Source organism: Theropithecus gelada, chromosome 15 (assembly GCF_003255815.1).
Source record: "Theropithecus gelada isolate Dixy chromosome 15, Tgel_1.0, whole genome shotgun sequence".
NCBI classification, from domain to species: domain Eukaryota; kingdom Metazoa; phylum Chordata; class Mammalia; order Primates; family Cercopithecidae; genus Theropithecus; species Theropithecus gelada.
This window is the reverse complement of record NC_037683.1, coordinates 48,312,718-48,331,040: the sequence shown is the minus strand read 5'-3', so window position 1 is coordinate 48,331,040 and position 18,323 is coordinate 48,312,718. Positions and strand designations below refer to the sequence as shown.

General features: G+C 43.2%; 1 protein-coding gene across 2 annotated transcripts in view; it reads right to left on the bottom strand.

Annotated features, from left to right (window-relative positions):
• UBAP2 (ubiquitin associated protein 2) overlaps nucleotides 1-18,323 on the bottom strand; it is a 135,421-nt gene that overhangs the window by 15,678 nt on the left and 101,420 nt on the right. For both annotated transcript variants that reach the window (XM_025358750.1, XM_025358749.1), the window contains exons 13-16: nucleotides 17,413-17,626; nucleotides 13,121-13,395; nucleotides 12,158-12,327; nucleotides 10,375-10,588 (exon numbers count right to left, since the gene is read on the bottom strand). In XM_025358750.1, coding sequence (XP_025214535.1) covers nucleotides 10,375-10,588; nucleotides 12,158-12,327; nucleotides 13,121-13,395; nucleotides 17,413-17,626 — 873 coding nt within the window. The remainder of the gene's footprint in view (nucleotides 1-10,374; nucleotides 10,589-12,157; nucleotides 12,328-13,120; nucleotides 13,396-17,412; nucleotides 17,627-18,323) is intronic.

Genomic DNA, 18,323 nt, shown 5'->3' with positions numbered 1-18,323 from the left:
GAGAACATAAACTTACAAAATGAAATCATTACCTGGGTGGCTTTTTATACTTTCTGTAACATGTAGCTTAATCAAAAAACAATGATCTCTTTTATTGTATTTTTTAATAAAGGGGAGGTAATACAACAAACTCTCATACAAGAACAAATGTTTAAAAAAATTTTTTTTCACCTCCCCAGGTTCAGGTGATCTTCCCACTTAGTCTGTCTAGGAGCTGGGACTACAGGTGCATCCTACCATGCCTGGCTAATTCTTGTATTTTTTGTAGAGATGGAGTTTTGCCATGTTGCTCAGGCTGGTCTCCAACTCCTGGGCTCAAGCAATCCTCCTGCTTTGGCCTCCAAGAGCACTGGGATTACAGGCATGAGCTACCACACCCAGCCCCAAATCATTTTTTTTTAAAGATAACTTTTTGAGATGGTGTCCTGCTCTGTCACCCAGGCTGGAGTGCAATGGTGCACCTTAGATCACTGCAAACTCCATCTCCCAAGTTCAAGTGATTCTCCTGCCTCAGTCTCCCAAGTAGCTGGGACTACAGGTGCGCACCACTACACCAGGCTAATTTTTGTATTTTTAGTAGAGATGGGGTTTCACCATGTTGGCCAGGCTGGTCTCAAACTCCTGACCTCAAGTGATCCACCCACCTCGGCTGCCCAAAATGTTGGGATTACAGGTGTGAGCCACCATGCCCAGCCAAAAGATAACTTTCATACTAGAAATTATCACATTTTATATCATTAACAAAATGATTCTGAGATAAAAAGAGATGGTTCCTTGAAAGATGGCTTTTCTTAAGTGGGTTGGGTAGTGAAAGGGTTATGGCAATGTAGGCCCAAAAAGAGCAGAAACTGAAATCAACTGGTTGGTGCTAACCACAAGGCATCTCAGTGGAATTAACACACATGAAAAAGGCATCTCACAAGAATGACGTCTGCCTCCACAGACTGAACAGGGAACATAGGGCATGGAACAATAAACATCAGAACCTACGAGGCTCAAATACTGTCCCAAGATAAGAGGAACAGGCCGGGTGCGGTGGCTCACGCCTGTAATCCCAGCACTTTGGGAGGCCGAGGCGGGCGGATCACGAGGTCAGGAGATCGAGACCATCCTGGCTAACACAGTGAAACCCCGTCTCTACTAAAAATGCAAAAAATTAGCCGGACGAGGCGGCGGGCGCCTGTAGTCCCAGCTACTCGGGAGGCTGAGGCAGGAGAATGGCGTGAACCCGGGAGGCGGAGCTTGCAGTGAGCCGAGATTGCGCCACTGCACTCCAGCCTGGGCGACTAAGCGAGACTCTGTCTCAAAAAAAAAAAAAAAAAAAAAAAGATAAGAGGAACATGAAAAAGAGCTAAAACAGATTCTTTCTTACAAATTGCAAAAACACCCTAAAGTTGTTTCCTCTGTATCAACTCAAATCTTATAAAACCTCTGCTCATGAATATTACAATTATTTATGATACTCTTTGTTCTACAAAAAGTTATTTTTTACAAGTTATGTTTTTACAAGAAATATAGAAAATTAAACAGAACTACTAGGAAAAAAGTAAGTTAAAATAACAGGTTACAGTCAAGGAAAGGGAAACAACATACCTCACCAAATACATAAAAATAGGTAGAAAGTGGGGCCGGGCGCCGTGGCTCACACCTGTAATCCCAGCACTTTGGGAGGTCGAGGCAGGTGGATCACGAGGTCAGGAGTGAGACCAGCCTGGCCAACATGGTGAAAACACTTCTCTACTAAAAGATACAAAAAATAAGCCAGGCGTGGCGGCGCGCGCCTGTAATCCCATCTACTCAGGAGGCTGAGGCAGGAGAACTGCTTGAACCCCAGAGGTGGAGGTTGCAGTGAGCCAAGATCATGCCATTGCACTCCAGCCTGGGTGACAGGGCAAGACTCCCCCCCCCCAAAAAAAAAAAATTGGTAGAAAGTAATCACAGGTCTAGTTTTCTGCCTCACCCTAAGTAAGGTTCATGCCCCACTAAATATACTTACATGATGTTAAACATGGGCATCCTAAACACCACAAGCCCTGACATGTAAAGGAGTCATCTTTAAAATACACCAGATTAAAAAAGCACAGAAAAGGGGAATAGGAAAGAGCAGACCTGAGGAAGATTTCACTTCAGCTTGAAAAAAAAAAATTTTTTTTTTTTTGAGACAGTCTCACTCCGTCACCAGGCTGGAGTGCAGTGGCACAATCTCAGCTGACTGCAACCTCTGACTCCCTGGTTCATAAGATTCTTCTGCCTCAGCCTCCAGAGTAGCTGGGATTATAGGCACGTACCACCATGCCCAGTTAATTTTTGTAGTTTTAGTAGAGGCGGGGTTTCACCATCTTGGCCAGGATGGTCTCGATCTCCCAACCTTGTGATCTGCCCACCTCGGCCTCCCAAAGTGCTGGGATTACAGGTGTGAGCCACAGCGCCCGGCCTGAAAATCTTTTTTTTTTTTTGAGACAGAGTCTCGCTCTGTTGCCCATTCTGGAGTGCAGTGGCGCAATCTCGGCTCACTGCAAGCTCCGCCTCCTGGGTTCACGTCATTCTCCTGCCTCAGCTCGGCTAATTTTTTTGTATTTTTAGTAGAGACGGGGTTTCACTGTGTTAGCCAGGATGGTCTCAATCTCCTGACCTCGTGATCCGCCTGCCTCGGCCTCCCAAAGTGCTGGGATTACAGACGTGAGCCACCGCGCCCGGCCGAAAATCATTTTTAAAACACAAAAGATAGACAAACTGATACAACAGAGGGCCACATTATTTGGGATGGGGGAAATTCTAGGTAAAAGAATGACAAGAGGCCAGGCGTGGTGGTTCACGCCTGTAATCCCAACACTCTGAGAGGCCCAAGTGGGTTTATCGCTTAAGCCCAGGAGTTGAAGACCAGCCTGCGCAAAATGATGAGACTCCGCCTCTACAAAAAATTAAAAAATTAGTCGGGCATAGTGGCATGCACCTGTACTTTCAGCTACTCAGGAGGCTGAGGCAGGAGGATCATCTGAGCCTAAGAGATCGAGGCTGCAGTGAGCTCTGATAGTGCCACTGCACTCCAGCCTCGGTGACAAAGCAATGCCCTGTCTTTAAAAAGAAAAAAGAAAGCAAAAGCAAAGATGTATCAAAGGGTCAAGAAATCAAAATCTGCAGGAGAAAACAGAATCAATCAGCTCAGCAAGGAATGAAATGAGCAGTGATGTGGGCAAGGAGACTGAGAGGTGACATTAAAACAGGAATTGAGATGTCCTGGAGATGACAGGGATTGACATGTGGACACCATATGGTCTGATTTCTGGGTTTTTTTTTGTGTTTTTTTGAGACCGAGTCTTGCTCTGTCGCCCAGACTGCAGTGCCGTGGCACAATCTTGGCTCACTGCAACCTCCGCCTCCCGGGTTCAAGCAATTATCCTGCCTCAGACTTCCAAGTAGCTGGGATTACAGGCACCTGCCACCACGCCTGGCTCATTTTTGTGTACATTTAGTAGAGATGGGTTTTCACCATGTTGGCCAGGCTGGTCTCGAAATCCTGACCTCAGGTGATCTGCCTGCCTTGGCCTCCCAAAGTGCTGGGATTACAGGCATGAGCTACCATGCCCGGCCTTATTTATGCTTTATTAACAGTACAGATCAGTACTTTTTAAAAGTATTTTCTGAATTAACAGAAATATTCTATGTCTGCATAGTCCTACACCATAGCCACTAACCAAATCTGGCTAATAAGCACTTAAAATGTGGCCAGTGTTAGAGGAACTGAATTTTTGCCTACTTTAATTACATTTATATAGCCATATGCAGCCAGTGGTTGCCACAATGTAAAGTACAGAAATAAACATTGTGTTAAAAATGGCAGATGAGGCCGGGCATGGTGGCTCACGCCTGTAATCCCAGCACTTTGGGAGGCCAAGGTGGGAAGATAGCCTTAAGTCAGGAGTTTGACACCCACTTGACCAACATGGAGAAACCCCGTCTCTACTAAAAATACCAAATTAGCCAGGCGTGGTGACGCATGCCTGTAATCCCAACTACTCAGGAGTCTGAGCCAGGAGAATTGCTCGAACCTAGGAGGCGGAGGTTACAGTGAGCTGAGACTGCGCCATTGCACTCCAGCCTGGGCAAGGAGCAATACTCTGTCTCAAAAAAGAAAAGAAAAGAAAAGAAAAGATCAAGAATACATAGCTTTTTAAAAATGAGTAAACCCAGAAAGACAAATAGCAGGTGAAAAAAGGGTAGCAACAAAATTGTCTGTATGTAGAAGCTCACAGAAGATGGTAACTGCCTCAGCTGATCTGGAAAAGCCAAATCCTAAGCCAGTAAGAGAAAACCAGAGAACAATTCAATCTGTGTCTTCAAAGAACCACACCATACACCTCAGTATTGGATCGACACCAGGAACTTTGCAAGCAGGAGTGAAGATGAAGCAAAATGTAAGAGGATTGGTTTAAAATATGCACAGATGCAGATTCCCTGACACCTCTGCACAGCAGTATGACTTCCTCCTCCCGTGAGATCTACACATCATCAAGGGGGTAACAAACGGCCAGGGCACTATAGAAAATGAAGATAGATCAAGTCAGTGTAGACAAAATGAATAATGATACCAGCCTTCTCTTCCTATTAGGTGCTAAGGACACTGACAAGACAGTGATATGCCCTACAGGAAAGAGATGAAGAATATTCCCTGAGGAATCCAAATGAGCTCACCTATGATACTCTATACCCCTTTCCATTGGCTGATAATCATCAGCTGATTTATCAATATGAAGAATTAGAAAAGGAAGCCAGATGCAGTGGTACATGCCTAAAGTACCAGCCGCACACACCTGTAGTCAAGCTACTCCAGAGGCTGAGGAAGAAGTATAGCTTGAGGCCAGGAGTCCAAGGCCAGCCTGAGCAACACAGCAATACCCATGGTCTCCTTTTAAAAATAAACAGGCCAGGCGCAGTGGCTCACGCCTGTAATTCCAGCACTTTGAGAGGCCAAGGCAAGTGGATTACTTGAGGTCAGGAGTTTGAGACCAGCCCGACCAACATGGTGAAATCCCATCTGTACTAAAAATACAAAAAATTAGTCAAGTATAGTGGCACGTGCCTGTAATCCAGCTACTTGGGAGGCTGAGGTTGCAGTGAGCTGAGATTGCACCACTGCACTCCAGCATGGGCGACAGAGTGACACTCCATCTCAAAAAACAAAACAAAACAAACAAATAAATAAAGGAGACAATACTGCTACAGATCTCAGAGACATTAAAAGGACAGGAAAGAAACACATTGAAGTTTTATACCAGTAAATTAACAACTTAGATGAAATGGACAAATTCCTTGACATACACAAATAACAAAAGAAACTGAAGCACAGTAGTTCACACCTGTAATCCCAGCTACTCAGAATGCTGAGACAGGAGAATTGCTTGAGCCCAGGAGTTCACCACCACCCTGGGCACTGTAGCAAAACTCCAGCTCAAAGCAAAAAAAAAAAAAAAAGTCTGAATAGCCCTCGACCAATTGAAGGAATTGAATTTACAATTACAAAATTCCTTGCAAAGAAAACTTTTGGCCCAGACAGCTATACTGGTGAATGCTATTAAATATTTAAGGTAGGAAGGAGAATAATCCAACACAAACTCTTACTAAAAAATAAAGTGAGGCTGGTGGTGATTTAAAAAAAATTTAAAAAGTGAAAATTACATTGCATGGTAGCACATCAAGAACTAATGTCTAAAACCACGGTGGAGAATCAACAAGTAGCAATATACAGAGGGAAAAGTCTAACAAAGGTTCAATTTAACTGTGTCTGGGGTGTAAATAAGTAAAATTATCTGGCATGCAGTTGAGAATATATAGTATCAAGTTGAGGGCGGATGCAGTGGCTCACACCTGTAGTTCCAGCACTTTGGGAGGCCAAGGCGGGCGTATCACTTGAGGTCAGGAGATCGAGACCAGCCTAGCCAACATCGTGAAACCCCACCTATACTAAAAATACAAAACTTAGCTAGGTGGGGTGACACATACCTGTAGTCCTAGCTACTCGGGAGGCTGAGGAAAGAGGATCATTTGAACCTGGGAGGAAGAGGTAGCAGTGAACCAAGATCGCACCATTGCACTGCGCAACAGAGCAAGACACTGTCTCTCAAAAAAAAAAAAAAAAAAAATTAACTAGGGCACAGTGGCTTATGCCTGTAATCCCGGCACATTGGGCAGCTGTGGTAGGTGGATCACCTGAGGTCAGGAGTTCAAGACCGGCCTGGCAAACATGGTGACACCCCGTCTCTACTAAAAAATACACACACACACACACACACACAAATTAGCCAGGTGTGGTGGTGGGTGGCTATAATCCCAGCTACTTAGGAGGCTGAGGCAGGAGAATCACGTGAACCCAGGAGACGGAGGTTGCAGTGAGCTGGGACCATTGCACTCCAGTCTGGGCAACAACAGCAAACCTCCCTCTCAAAAAAAAAAAAAGGCCGGGCGCGGTAGCTCACGCCTGTAATCCCAGCACTTTGGGAGGCCGAGATGGGTGGATCACGAGGTCAGGAGATCAAGACCATCCTGGCTAACACGATGAAACCCCGTCTCTACTAAAAAATACAAAAAAAAAAAAAAAACTAGCCAGGAGAGGTGGCGGGTGCCTGTAGTCCCAGCTACTCGGGAGGCTGAGGCAGGAGAATGGCGTAAACCTGGGAGGCGGAGCTTGCAGTGAGCTGAGATCTGGCCACTGCACTCCAGCCTGGGCGACAGAGTGAGACGGTCTCAAAAATACATATATATACATATATATATATATTTGTGTGTATACACACACACACACACTACTTTGTCAGGTATGTAGTTGTTTTGGGGGGTTTATTTTGTTTTTTGTTTTTGTTTTGAGACAATGTCTGGCTCTGTCACCCATCCTGGTGTGCAGTGGCGTGATCTCGGCTCACTGCAACCTCCGCTTCCTGGTTCAAGCCTTCCTCCCACCTCAGCCTCCCAAGTAGTGGGACTACAGGTGTGTACCATCACACCTGACTACTTATTATTATTATTTGTAGAGGCAGGGTCTCATCATGTTGCCCAGTCTGGTTGTGAAATACTGGGCTCAAGTGATCCACCTGCCTCAGTCTCCCAAACTGGTGGGACCACAGGCACTCACCACTACGCCCAGCCACTTTTTGTACTTTTTGTAGAGACAGCTTTTTGTCATGTTGCTTAGGCTGGTCTCGAACTCCTGACCTCAAGCAATCCACCTGCCTCCACCTCCCAAAGTGCTGGGATTCCAGGCATATAAGCCACCGTGCCCAGCCCAATATGGTTGTTTAGATTATGTAAGAAATGTTACACGATGAGCTTCTCAAAAACTTACGCTGAAACAAAAACAGCTTGTCATTGGCCAGGCACGGTGGCTCACGCCTGAAATCCCAGCACTTTGGGAGGCCAAGGTGGGCAGATCACCTGAGGTCAGAAGTTCGAGACCAGCCTGGGCAACATGGTGAAACCCTGTCTCTACTAAAAATACAAAAATTAGCCAGCATGGTGATGGGTGCCTGTAATCCCCAGCTACTCGGGAGGCTGAGGCAGGAGAATCACTTGAACTTGGGAGGCAGAGGTTGTAGTGAGCCAAAATCACTCCATTGTACTCCAGCCTGGGCAACAAAGCAATACTCCATCTCAAAAAAAAAAAAAAGCAAACAAACAAGCTTGTCATTGAAATTTCCATAGTTCAGATGGTTTTTCTTGTTTTAGTGCCCATCTGTCAGGATATAGACTCTAACTTATTTCTGTCAAAACATCTCTGAGAAGGTAATTTTAATCTGTGGATATTCTGGGCTGTGGAAGGGGAAGAGAAGAAGGAAGGGAGGATGATCCATCAAGACGGCCAAGGCACACAAATACTTTTCTGAATGTTTAGTTGAAGGGAATGATGAAAAAGACAAAACATGGAAAGTTCCATTTTGGTCAGCTAATATGTTCCAAGATTCTATGCCTGTTTGTGATTTTATGTCTTATTAGAATTAGAGTGGCATAACCTCAGAAAACATAGCTTAAAAACATTATTTGATTTCCTATGCCTTTTTTTTTTTTTTTTTTTTTGAGATGGAGTCTTGCTCTGTCGCCCAGGCTGGAGTGCAACGGCATGATCTCCACTCACTGCAACCTCCTCCGCCTCCTGGGTTCAAGCGATTCTCCCACTTCAGCCTCCCGAGTAGTAGCTGGGACTACAGGCACGCACTACCACATCCGGCTAATTTTTATATTTTAGTAGAGACTGTGTTTCACCATGTTGCCCAGGCTGGTCTCGAACTCCTGACCTCGGGTGATCTGCCCACCTCGGCCTCCAAAAGTGCTGAGATTACAGGAGTGAACCACTGCACCCAGATTCCTATGTGCTTTTAATGCTCTCAGCCATTTGGGTGCTTTTAAGACAAGATTCCTTGAGATTAGCCTGGGTAACATGGTGAAACCCCGTCTCTACAAAACAATTAGCCGGCTATGGTGGTATGTGTCTGCAGTCCCCACTACTCGGGAGGAATGAGGTTGCAGGGAGTTGTGATCGCACCACTGCACTTCAGTGGGTGACAGAGCCAGACTCTGTATCAAAATGAAGAAGAGAAGGAGAGGGAGGGAGGAGGAGGAGGAGAAGGAAGAAAGAGGAAAGGAAGGAAGGAAGGCAGGGAGGGAGGGGAGGAGAAGAAAGAAGGTAGGAGGGAGAAGGGGGAGGAGCAAGGGAAGGAGGAGTGGGGAGGGAAAGGAGGGAGAGGGAGGAAAGGGAGAGAGAGAGGGGAAAGAAGAAGAAAGAAGAAAAAGAAGAAGAAAAGGAGGAGGAGGAAGAAGGCGATGACAACAAGATTCCTTCATTCAAATGCAGTTAAGACATCGGATGCATGCAGGCAGATTTAATATAGGAACAACCACAGTGTAGTTGTTTCTTTGGCTCTAGAAAGGCTTCTTCCTAAACTGGAAGTATATCTATACTTTTTCTCAGCTGCCTACACCAAGTAAGATGCTGCAAATGTGTGTGTGAGGGTGTATATATGGTAGGAGGGGTTCTTGTGCGGCAAGGGTTTGGATTTACTCATAGGATTATCAAGTCCCAGTACTGTTAATAAAAATTGTTGGCTTAAAAAATTTACTCAGAAACCTGGGATATATAGAGTTGTTGAGCTGAAATCCTAAGCTATCATATCATATTTACAAAATAATGTCAAGTGATAAAAGGAACAAAGAGCCCAGTGTGGTGGCTCACCCTATAATCCCAGCACTTTGGAAGAAGGCCAAGATAGGAGGATTGCGTGAACCTGGGAGTTCAAAACCTGGCAATATCCTGTCTCTAAACAAAATACAAAAGGCAGGCAGACATGGCAATGCATGTCTGTAGTTCAGGCTCTTTGGGAGACTAGGGTGGGAAGATTGACTGAGCCCGGGAGGTCAAGGCTGCGGTGTGCTGTGATTGCGCCACTGGACTCTAACCTGGGTGACAAAGCAAGACCCTGTACTCCCCCAAAAAACAAACAACCCACAGAATTGCTCACATTGCATGCTCACATATTAATTTTTAGCATTTCTTATCAATAAAGTATCTTTAATTAAGATATCCACATTGTAACTTTTATATGCACTAGGAAACCAAAAAATTAGCACAACTTTCTTTATTGCAGTGGTCTGAAACAACCTGCAGTATCTGCAAGGTATTCCTGTAGTGTTATCCATATTATTTTAATTTTCTGGGAGAGAATGATGTTCAGGTATTACTAGTGTGACATGAAAATAGTAAAAACAGCTGATTTGGCCTAGCAGAAATGTGTATACTTACTTGTTTTTTTTTTTAAGTTTCCTTCTAAGATTCTCAGGCGATATTGGTACATCTCAACTTAACAGAAAGCAATACAACTGGCAATGACCACCAGATATGCAGCTAGCAAGAATCTAGAAGGGTAACACTTTAAAACTATCAAAAATAGATCTGGTTCCTTTATCTACAGTCCGGTATTATTAACAAGCTAGGTAGGGAATACACAATTTTAACACAAAAATACCTAACAGTGATGACGAAGCAAATACATTCAAAGCAAATGGGGCAATCAGAGAGAAAGCAGTACAAGAAATATTCAGAGATATTTCAGACAATGTAGAAGTACCCAGTACTACAGCCGAAGTGCTCATACTACGTGGATGCTTGGTTTTCTCCACAAAGTGTATGAACTTGTGGATCTATCCACACACTCAAGAGCATGGGTGCTAGAGATGCCCACTGTAAACAAACTCAATGAACTATAAGGATTCTACCCAAAAGGTCAGTCAATTTGTAAAATAAAATCATATCCAAGAAGCATTAATTTAACCAAACATTAATTTCCAAATAAGACAGACATCTTATGAGAAAAAAACTAAAATACCACTTACCATGATGGTTCCTGGAGCTGACTCTGATGAACTCACAGGGCTTTGGTATGGGATCCTGTTATGCACAGAACTCTGGTCATAAGAGGAAGAAGTTGCTACTGGACTAGCAGAACTCAGTGATGAGCTGGTCAGACTGCAGGAGGTAATGACAGAAGTTGTATATGTGGAGTTCTGTACTGCACTGGTCATTGGTAAAGATGTATTCAAAGGCTCACTGAAAAGAGTCAAAGATATTCAACATAATTTTGTTACTTTAAATAGCTTCATGAAAAAAATAAAAATAAACAGCTTCAAGAGATGCAACTACTTCATCAATTTATTGTCCCAAATGAGACTCACCTAATTTACTGAGAGATAGGGGGACATCTTTAAGAATACTTAGGCTGGGCACAGTGGCTCACGCCTGGAATCCCAAGACTTTGGGAGGCCAAGGTGGGCAGATCCTGAGGTCAGGAGATTGAGACCATTCTTGCCAACATTCTGAAACCCTATCTCTCCTAAAAATACAAAAATTAGCAGAGCATGGTGGCGGGCGCCTGTAATCTCAGCCACTCTGGAGGCTGAGGCAGAAGAATCACTTGAACCTGGGAGGCAGAGGTTGCAGTGAACCAAGATCGCACCACTGCACTCCAGCCTGGCGACAGCCTGCGACTCCGTCCCAAAAAAAAAAAAAAAGAATACTTAAGAAGATTCTTTAAGGAATCCAGGTGTTTGAGACCATCTTTAAAAAGGGAACTTAAACAAGTATCAGGTTTTGCCTCTGGAATGTGGAAAAACTAAAACAACAACAACAACAAAGTCAGCCAGGCACGGTGGCTCATGTCTGTAATCCCAGCACTTTGGAAGGCTGAGGCAGGCAGATTCATTGAGCTCCAGAGTTTGAGGCTGGTCTGGGCAACACGACAAAACCCCGTGTCTATAAAACGTATTAAAAAATTAGCTGGGCGTGGTGGTGCACACCTGTAATCCAAGATACACAGGAGTCTGAGGCAGGAGGATCACTTGAGCCTGGGAGGCAGAGGTTGCAACGAGTCAAGCATGCCACTTCACTCCAGCCTGGACAACAGACCAAGACTCTATCTCAAAAAAAAAAAAAAAAAAAAACACAAAAAAACTAAAATCTGAGATTTTGTATTTATAAAATATTCCACTGAAGAAAATTACTGCTGCAAAGATGTGAAGAAATAATTAGATCCCTCACAGACTACTGGTAGGAATGTAAAATGCTACAGCCACAGTGGAAACAGTATGGGAGTTTCCCAAATGGTTAAGTTACCATATGACCCAGCAATTCTACTGCTGGGATATACATCCCAAAGAACAGAAAGCATGCAAAACTTGAAACCAAATGTCCACAGTAGCACGATTCACTATAGTCAAAAAGAGCAAACAACCCAATGTCTACCAACTAATGAATGAATAAAATGTGGTGTATCAACACAATGAAATATTTGGCAATAAAAATGATACATTAAACATGGGTGTACCTTGAAAACTTATACTAAGTGAAAGACCAGACATAAAAGGCCACATATTCCAAGATTCCAGTTACATGAAATGTCCAGGTAGGCAAATCCAGAGAAAGATTATTGGTTGCTAAGGGGCAGGGCAATGAAGAAATTGAGACTGTCTGCTACAGGTATGGGGTTTCTCATGGAGATGATGGAAGGTCTGGATAAACACTGAGGACAGCTGCACAATCTATTACCACAGGATGTATTCTTTCCACCAGGTGATCTCTTAGGGTCTATTTTGCTTCATAACGAAGGACTAAATTCAGTACCTTAAAGACTTCGAATACAAGCTGATGGGAATCTGATTACTATTTTCACTGCTTGGAGCTGATCCAAATTCAGAGAGAGAAGGTTCTGACCCAAATTCCAGAGCCCCAAACTGCACATTTAATCCCGTGACATCTGTTGAACCAGGCATTTCCACTGCAGAAGCTGGGATCTGAAAAAGCAAAGGTGTCATGTCAGGAGCAGAGGTCACAGATTCCAGGTCACAAAGGCCTGTAACAGAGCCAAACAAGCATTTAGGTTCCCAGGCAATACTGGCAGGAAGGAGGAGTGAGAAACAAGGAGAAAAAAGGAATAAGACTTTTCTAAAAAGAGAAAGAAAAGAAATAAGCTAAGAAAAATTAAAAGGTGGCTGGGCATGGTGGCTCACGCCTGTAATCCCAGGACTTTGGGAGGCCAAGGTAGGAGGATCATTTGCACCCAGGAGTTCAAGACCAGCCTGGACAACACAGTGAGATCCTGTCTCATTTAAAAAAAAAAGGAGAAATTAAAAGTTAAACAGGAATGGTTGGCATTAATATCACCACCTGCATCTAAGAGCAATGGGGGGGAGTTGTGATGGTGGTGGGGAGTGAACACTGAGCTGACTACTCTATTTTTGGGGACTCACCAATGATGAAAGTATCACCTGGTCAAGGAACCATGCATCCTCCAACTATGGGATATGGCAAAACCCTCAAGAACAACAGTTCTCTGAGCCATATCTTCAAATCTATACTTGAAATAAGGATCTGTGGCTCTCAGCACAAACCCACTCCCTCTAATGCTAGTCTGGTCACTCAGAAATGGCCATATCCTTATTATGTAATCAATAAGCTATGTGCTTGAAAAACACTGTATCCCAGTTTCCAAAACTTAGTATCCCACTACTTGAGCTGAATGTAAAAACAATTCCACCTTTAGGCCTGAATGTAAAAATAATTTCACCTTCATGATGAAATGCTCACCTTAGAAGCTGGGGGTATCCGCCGCTTAGCAAGTTTGATGTGTTTGGACTGTGACTGGTGGGCAGACACAGAGATATTTTCAATGGTCATGCTGGGAAGCTGCAAAAGCTTGTTCACAGTGGAGGGACTGTCTCCAGGTGTTGATTCTCGAAGTTTTGCCTGGGAAGAAAAGGACTCCAAACCAGGAGGAGGAACAGTGACTGCCTGGCTCTGGTGCTGTTGTCGCTGGCTCAACTGGCTAAGAACTGGGGATGGCTCAGGTTGAGATTTGAAGTCTAAAAAAAGTAAGCAGCAATTAATGAGGCACAATGGCTTCAAACTCCCTCAACTGTTACTTATCATGAACTGTTCCATTACCACCAATTTCTCCAAATCATTTCCAGCTGAATTTCTTAGGTTTCACACACACACTACGTGTAACACCTCATTTATGATAAACGGGAAAAGTTCCCAAATGGGCACGCACCTTGTTTCCTATCCAGAGAGATCTGGTTTATGTTTAAACATAGGGGGTGATGAACTTGTGAGAACAATATTGTGGTGCTATACACACCTGACCATTAGCTAACGGAGAATCATACTTTTATTATTTTATGGATTTTCTACATAACTGTTAAAAATTTGAGGCCGGGTGCGGTGGCTCAAGCCTATAATCCCAGCACTTTGGGAGGCCGAGAGGGGCGGATCATGAGGTCAGGAGATCGAGACCATCCTGGCTAACACGGTGAAACCCCGTCTCTACTAAAAAATACAAAAAAACTAGCCGGGCGAGGTGGCGGGTGCCTGTGGTCCCGGTTACTCGGGAGGCTGAGGCAGGAGAATGGCGTAAACCCGGGAGACGGAGCTTGCAGTGAGCCGAGATCTGGCCACTGCACTCCAGCCTGGGCAACAGAGCAATACTCAGTCTCAAAAAAAAAGAAAAAAATTTGAGCCAGGCACAGTCGCTCATACCTATAATGCCAGCACTTTGGGAGGCTGACATGGAAGGATTGCTTTAGCCCAGGGGTACAAAGCTGCAGTGAGCTATGATTGTACCACTGAATTCCAGTCTGGGTGACAAAACAAGACCCTGTCTCATTCAAAAATTAAAAAAAAGAAAAAAATTATTAAGTTTTTGGACTAATTGATGTATATATATACACAATGTCACAAAATCCAAAAGATGGCCAGGAGCGGTGGCTCACGCCTGTAATCCCAACACTTTGGGAGGCCAAGGCAGGCGAATCATGAGGTCAGGAGATCAAGATCATCCTGGCTAACATGGTGAAATCCATCTCTACTAAAAATACAAAAAAATTAGCCAGGCGTGGTGGCGGGCACCTGTAGTCCCAGCTACTTGGGAGGCTGAGGCAGGAGAATGGCGTGAACCTGGCAGGCAGAGCTTGCAGTGAGCTGAGATCGCGCCACTGCACTCCAGCCTGGGCGAAAAAGCGAGATTCTGTCTCAAAAAACAAACAAAAAAATCCGAAAGATACAAGAATATGTATGATGAATATTAAGTTTCTCTTCCACACTACCCTCCCATACTTGCTCCACAAAGGCAAACACTATACCCGGTTTTCCTGAATGTCTCTTTCAGAGATACTATATCACTATATACAGAGAGACAGACAGACATATATATACACACACTATATATCTTACTGTCTCACAAATCATTTAATTTCCATTGAGTGTTTCACATTAATGTGCAAAGAGCTACTTCATACTCATTTTGATGACTATACAGAAATCTAGTATACATAGGTATCATTTCATAAAACCAGTACTGTATTAATGGACTTTTAGGTCAAATATTTTGCTATTAAAAGCAATGCACTAATGAATATATTTGTACGTAAGATGTTTTAAGTACAAGTATACCTGTAGGATCAACTGCTAGGATAAAGTTGCTCCTTCACAGGGTATATTTTGAATTTTGATAAATATTATAAAATTACTGTCCACAGATAGGACACATCCTTTTTAACACACTCTAATACCAAACACTTTTGAATTTCCTGGTTCAACTGGTGGAAAATGGTGTTAAAAAATACAAACTAAAGTGATATAAATGTGCTTAGTATCATTTCATATACTTAAGTGTTCTTTACTTATAGACTGTGTTCTTACCTCTTTAGCCAGTTTTTTAACCTGTTTGTTGTTCTGCTTTTAGTTACTCTTTATATATTAAGGAAATTCACTCTTTTTGTCTATTATACAAATTGAGTATTTTCTTCATTGTCTGCCTTCTAATTTGGTGTTTTCTGCCATACCTAGAAAGGTCTCCCTCACACAGAACAACAAAAAAATTATTCTGTGTTTTCTCTATTACAGTTCTAGATTCACTACTTATGTTTAACTATTGTGACCTATTGGCATTTTGGTATAGAGAGCCAACTTCATATTTCAATTAGATATCCAGTTTTAATAAACTGTTTTTTCACTACTGATTTGAAAAGCCAGTTCTACCATATGGGACACAGGTTGGCCATCTTTTTCTCTATGGGGCCAGAGTACAACAACCTAATATTTAGCCTTTGCGTCTCATCACATTGCCCAGGCTGGTCTCGAACTCCTGGACTCAAGCAATCCTCCTCCTTCTGCATCCCCAAGTGCTGGGATTACATGAGCCACCATGCCCAGTTGGCTAAGTGTGAATAGAATTTAATTTAAAAAAACAAATGACAGATCTGGTTTAGATGCACCCATTTTTGAACTTGGTATTATAGGCATGCACCAAATCCATAGGCTTTATAAAGAATATGGGAATACCACGGTTCTATCTAAAAAAGTCCTATCACTCACTAGTTATGTGTACAGAAAAAGTTAATATAGGGACCTACAATTGCTCTCAAAAAGGCCTGCTTGATGACGGGACCCTGGCTAGTGTCTGAGAATTTGAACTGCTGGTATGTACTTGGCAAAGGGTGCCAACACACCAACCTATTAGGGTGGCTCACTGTGCTAAGAATGTCTGTATAAACGATGTGGTTTATGCTCAACATCTGCTTTCCTTCTAGGAAACTGTAATTTTGCTACGTGTTATAACAAAAAACATAGGCATAGGGTACCTACATTTCTTGTCCCAACAAAAACTTTGGGCACTGAGTCTCTAATGATTTCCCTTGGTAGACATCACTTCAAACTCAGGAATGGTCTCAGGTACTTCCAACACAGTAAGTCATTTCACAGAACAGAGAAATATGCTCCCCTGTCTTGCTATATGCCCTAACCATAAACCAGTCCACATGGCCAGTTCCATAATTAATAAAATCCCCTGCTATTCCTTAATACAGTGTGGCATGTGAGTGCTGGTGGGGAATGGTGGCTTAATGTCACAATTTCTGTGGGAGTTTAGTTTAGAAAACATCCCGTCTATACGTGGGGCCTCTACAATACAAACCACAGATTGTAAAGCTTGATGAAATCATAGCTGATACTTCGAAACGTTAGAATGAGAAAGCATGAGAGTGTGAGTTAAAATACTGTCCAGGCTGGGCGTGGTGGTTCACACCTGCAATCTCAGCACTTTTGGAGGCCGAGGTGGGTGGATCGCCTGAGTGCAGGAGTTCCAGACCAGCCTGGGGAACATGGCAAAATCCTGTCACATAAAAAAATACAAAAAAACCAGCCAGGAGTGGTGGCATGTGCCTGTAGTCCCAGCTACTAGAGAGGCTGAAGTGGGAGGATCGACTGAGCCTGGGAGGTCAAGATGGCAGTGACGCGTTACTGCACCACTGTACTCCAGCCTGTGCAACAGAGCAAGATCCTGACTCAAAAAAATAATACTAAAATAAAATAATAGAGTAAAATATTGTCTAGGCTGGATACAGTGGTGCACATCTATAATCCCAGCTACTCAGGAGGCTGAGATGAAAAGACTGCCTGAGGCCAGGAGGTGGATGGAGATAAGCCTGGGCAGCACAGGAAGACCCATCTCAAAAAAAAAAAAAAAAGTCTTAAAATAAGTTTTCCACATTCTATCACCATCCTATTCTAATACAGCTCAGAAAATTCTGTCTGTGCATTTACACAAAGTGTTAGATGCTCATATTTGTATGCTTTTACCATACTCTTCAAGGTATGTACTACCACCACCACTACTAACAATGAAACTATCAAGAACAATAAAAACAAATAAATGCAGGTATTGTACAACAAAGGAAGACTGATTTAACTGAGAAACTGCAAGAGTTCTGCTAAAAAGAAACATCTCTGGACAAATTCCACATTAGTGTTCACAAGTCAACACTCTGCCAAAGTTTGAAACGTCCTCAGTGGGGGCAAACTCACAAACAATGTATACCTACCAAAATGACTGAGGACTGAGGACTGGGATGTTGGGGGCTTGAGGTCCCAAGAAGTAGTAGTTGTAGGGTGACTTGTACTATTCTGCTGTGTACTTGGGGTGGTGGTAAACTGGCCCAAACTCGGAGCTTTCAATGGGTCCAAAATCTGGGAGTTGGTGATGGTTGCCATTTTTGGTGGTGCAAGCTCTCCAAATCCTGAGCCAAGGACGGATGACTTTAAAAGGGGGATAAAAGAACAAATCCTCAGCAATACAGAATTTGTACCCAAGGCTTTAAAACACATCAGTATTTTCACAAGTATGTTAAAACCTATAATCTAAAACATATGAATTACTAAAATATAACTTAGAAAATACTACATGAAAATATTACTATGCAATAAAAATTGACTAAATAAATATAGCTACCCTTCCTCATTCTGACATAAGAAGTTAAAAGGAAGGGAAATATTTGCCATGAATTTGAAGAAATCAATATTTTTAAAAGTGATATTGGCCAGGCTTGGTGGCTCACGCCTGTAATCCCAACACTTTGGGAGGCCAAGAAGGGCGGATCACAAGGTCAGGCAGATCACGAGGTCAGGAGATCAAGACCATTCTGGCTAACACAGTGAAACCCCGTCTCTACTAAAAATACAAAAAAATTAGCCGGGAGTGGTGGCAGGCGCTTGTAGTCCCAGCTACTCGGGAGGCTGAGGCAGGAGAATGGCGTGAACCTGGGAGGCAGAGCTTGCAGTGAGCGACGATCATGCCACTGTACTCCAGCCTGGGCAACAGAGTGAGACTTCGTGTCAAAAAAATAAATAAATAAAATAAAATAAAGTGATGTCACTAGTTCACAATTAAATATCATTATTTTAAAAAAACTAAAGAGGAATGCCATGAAATACATGACAAAGATATACTTGACCA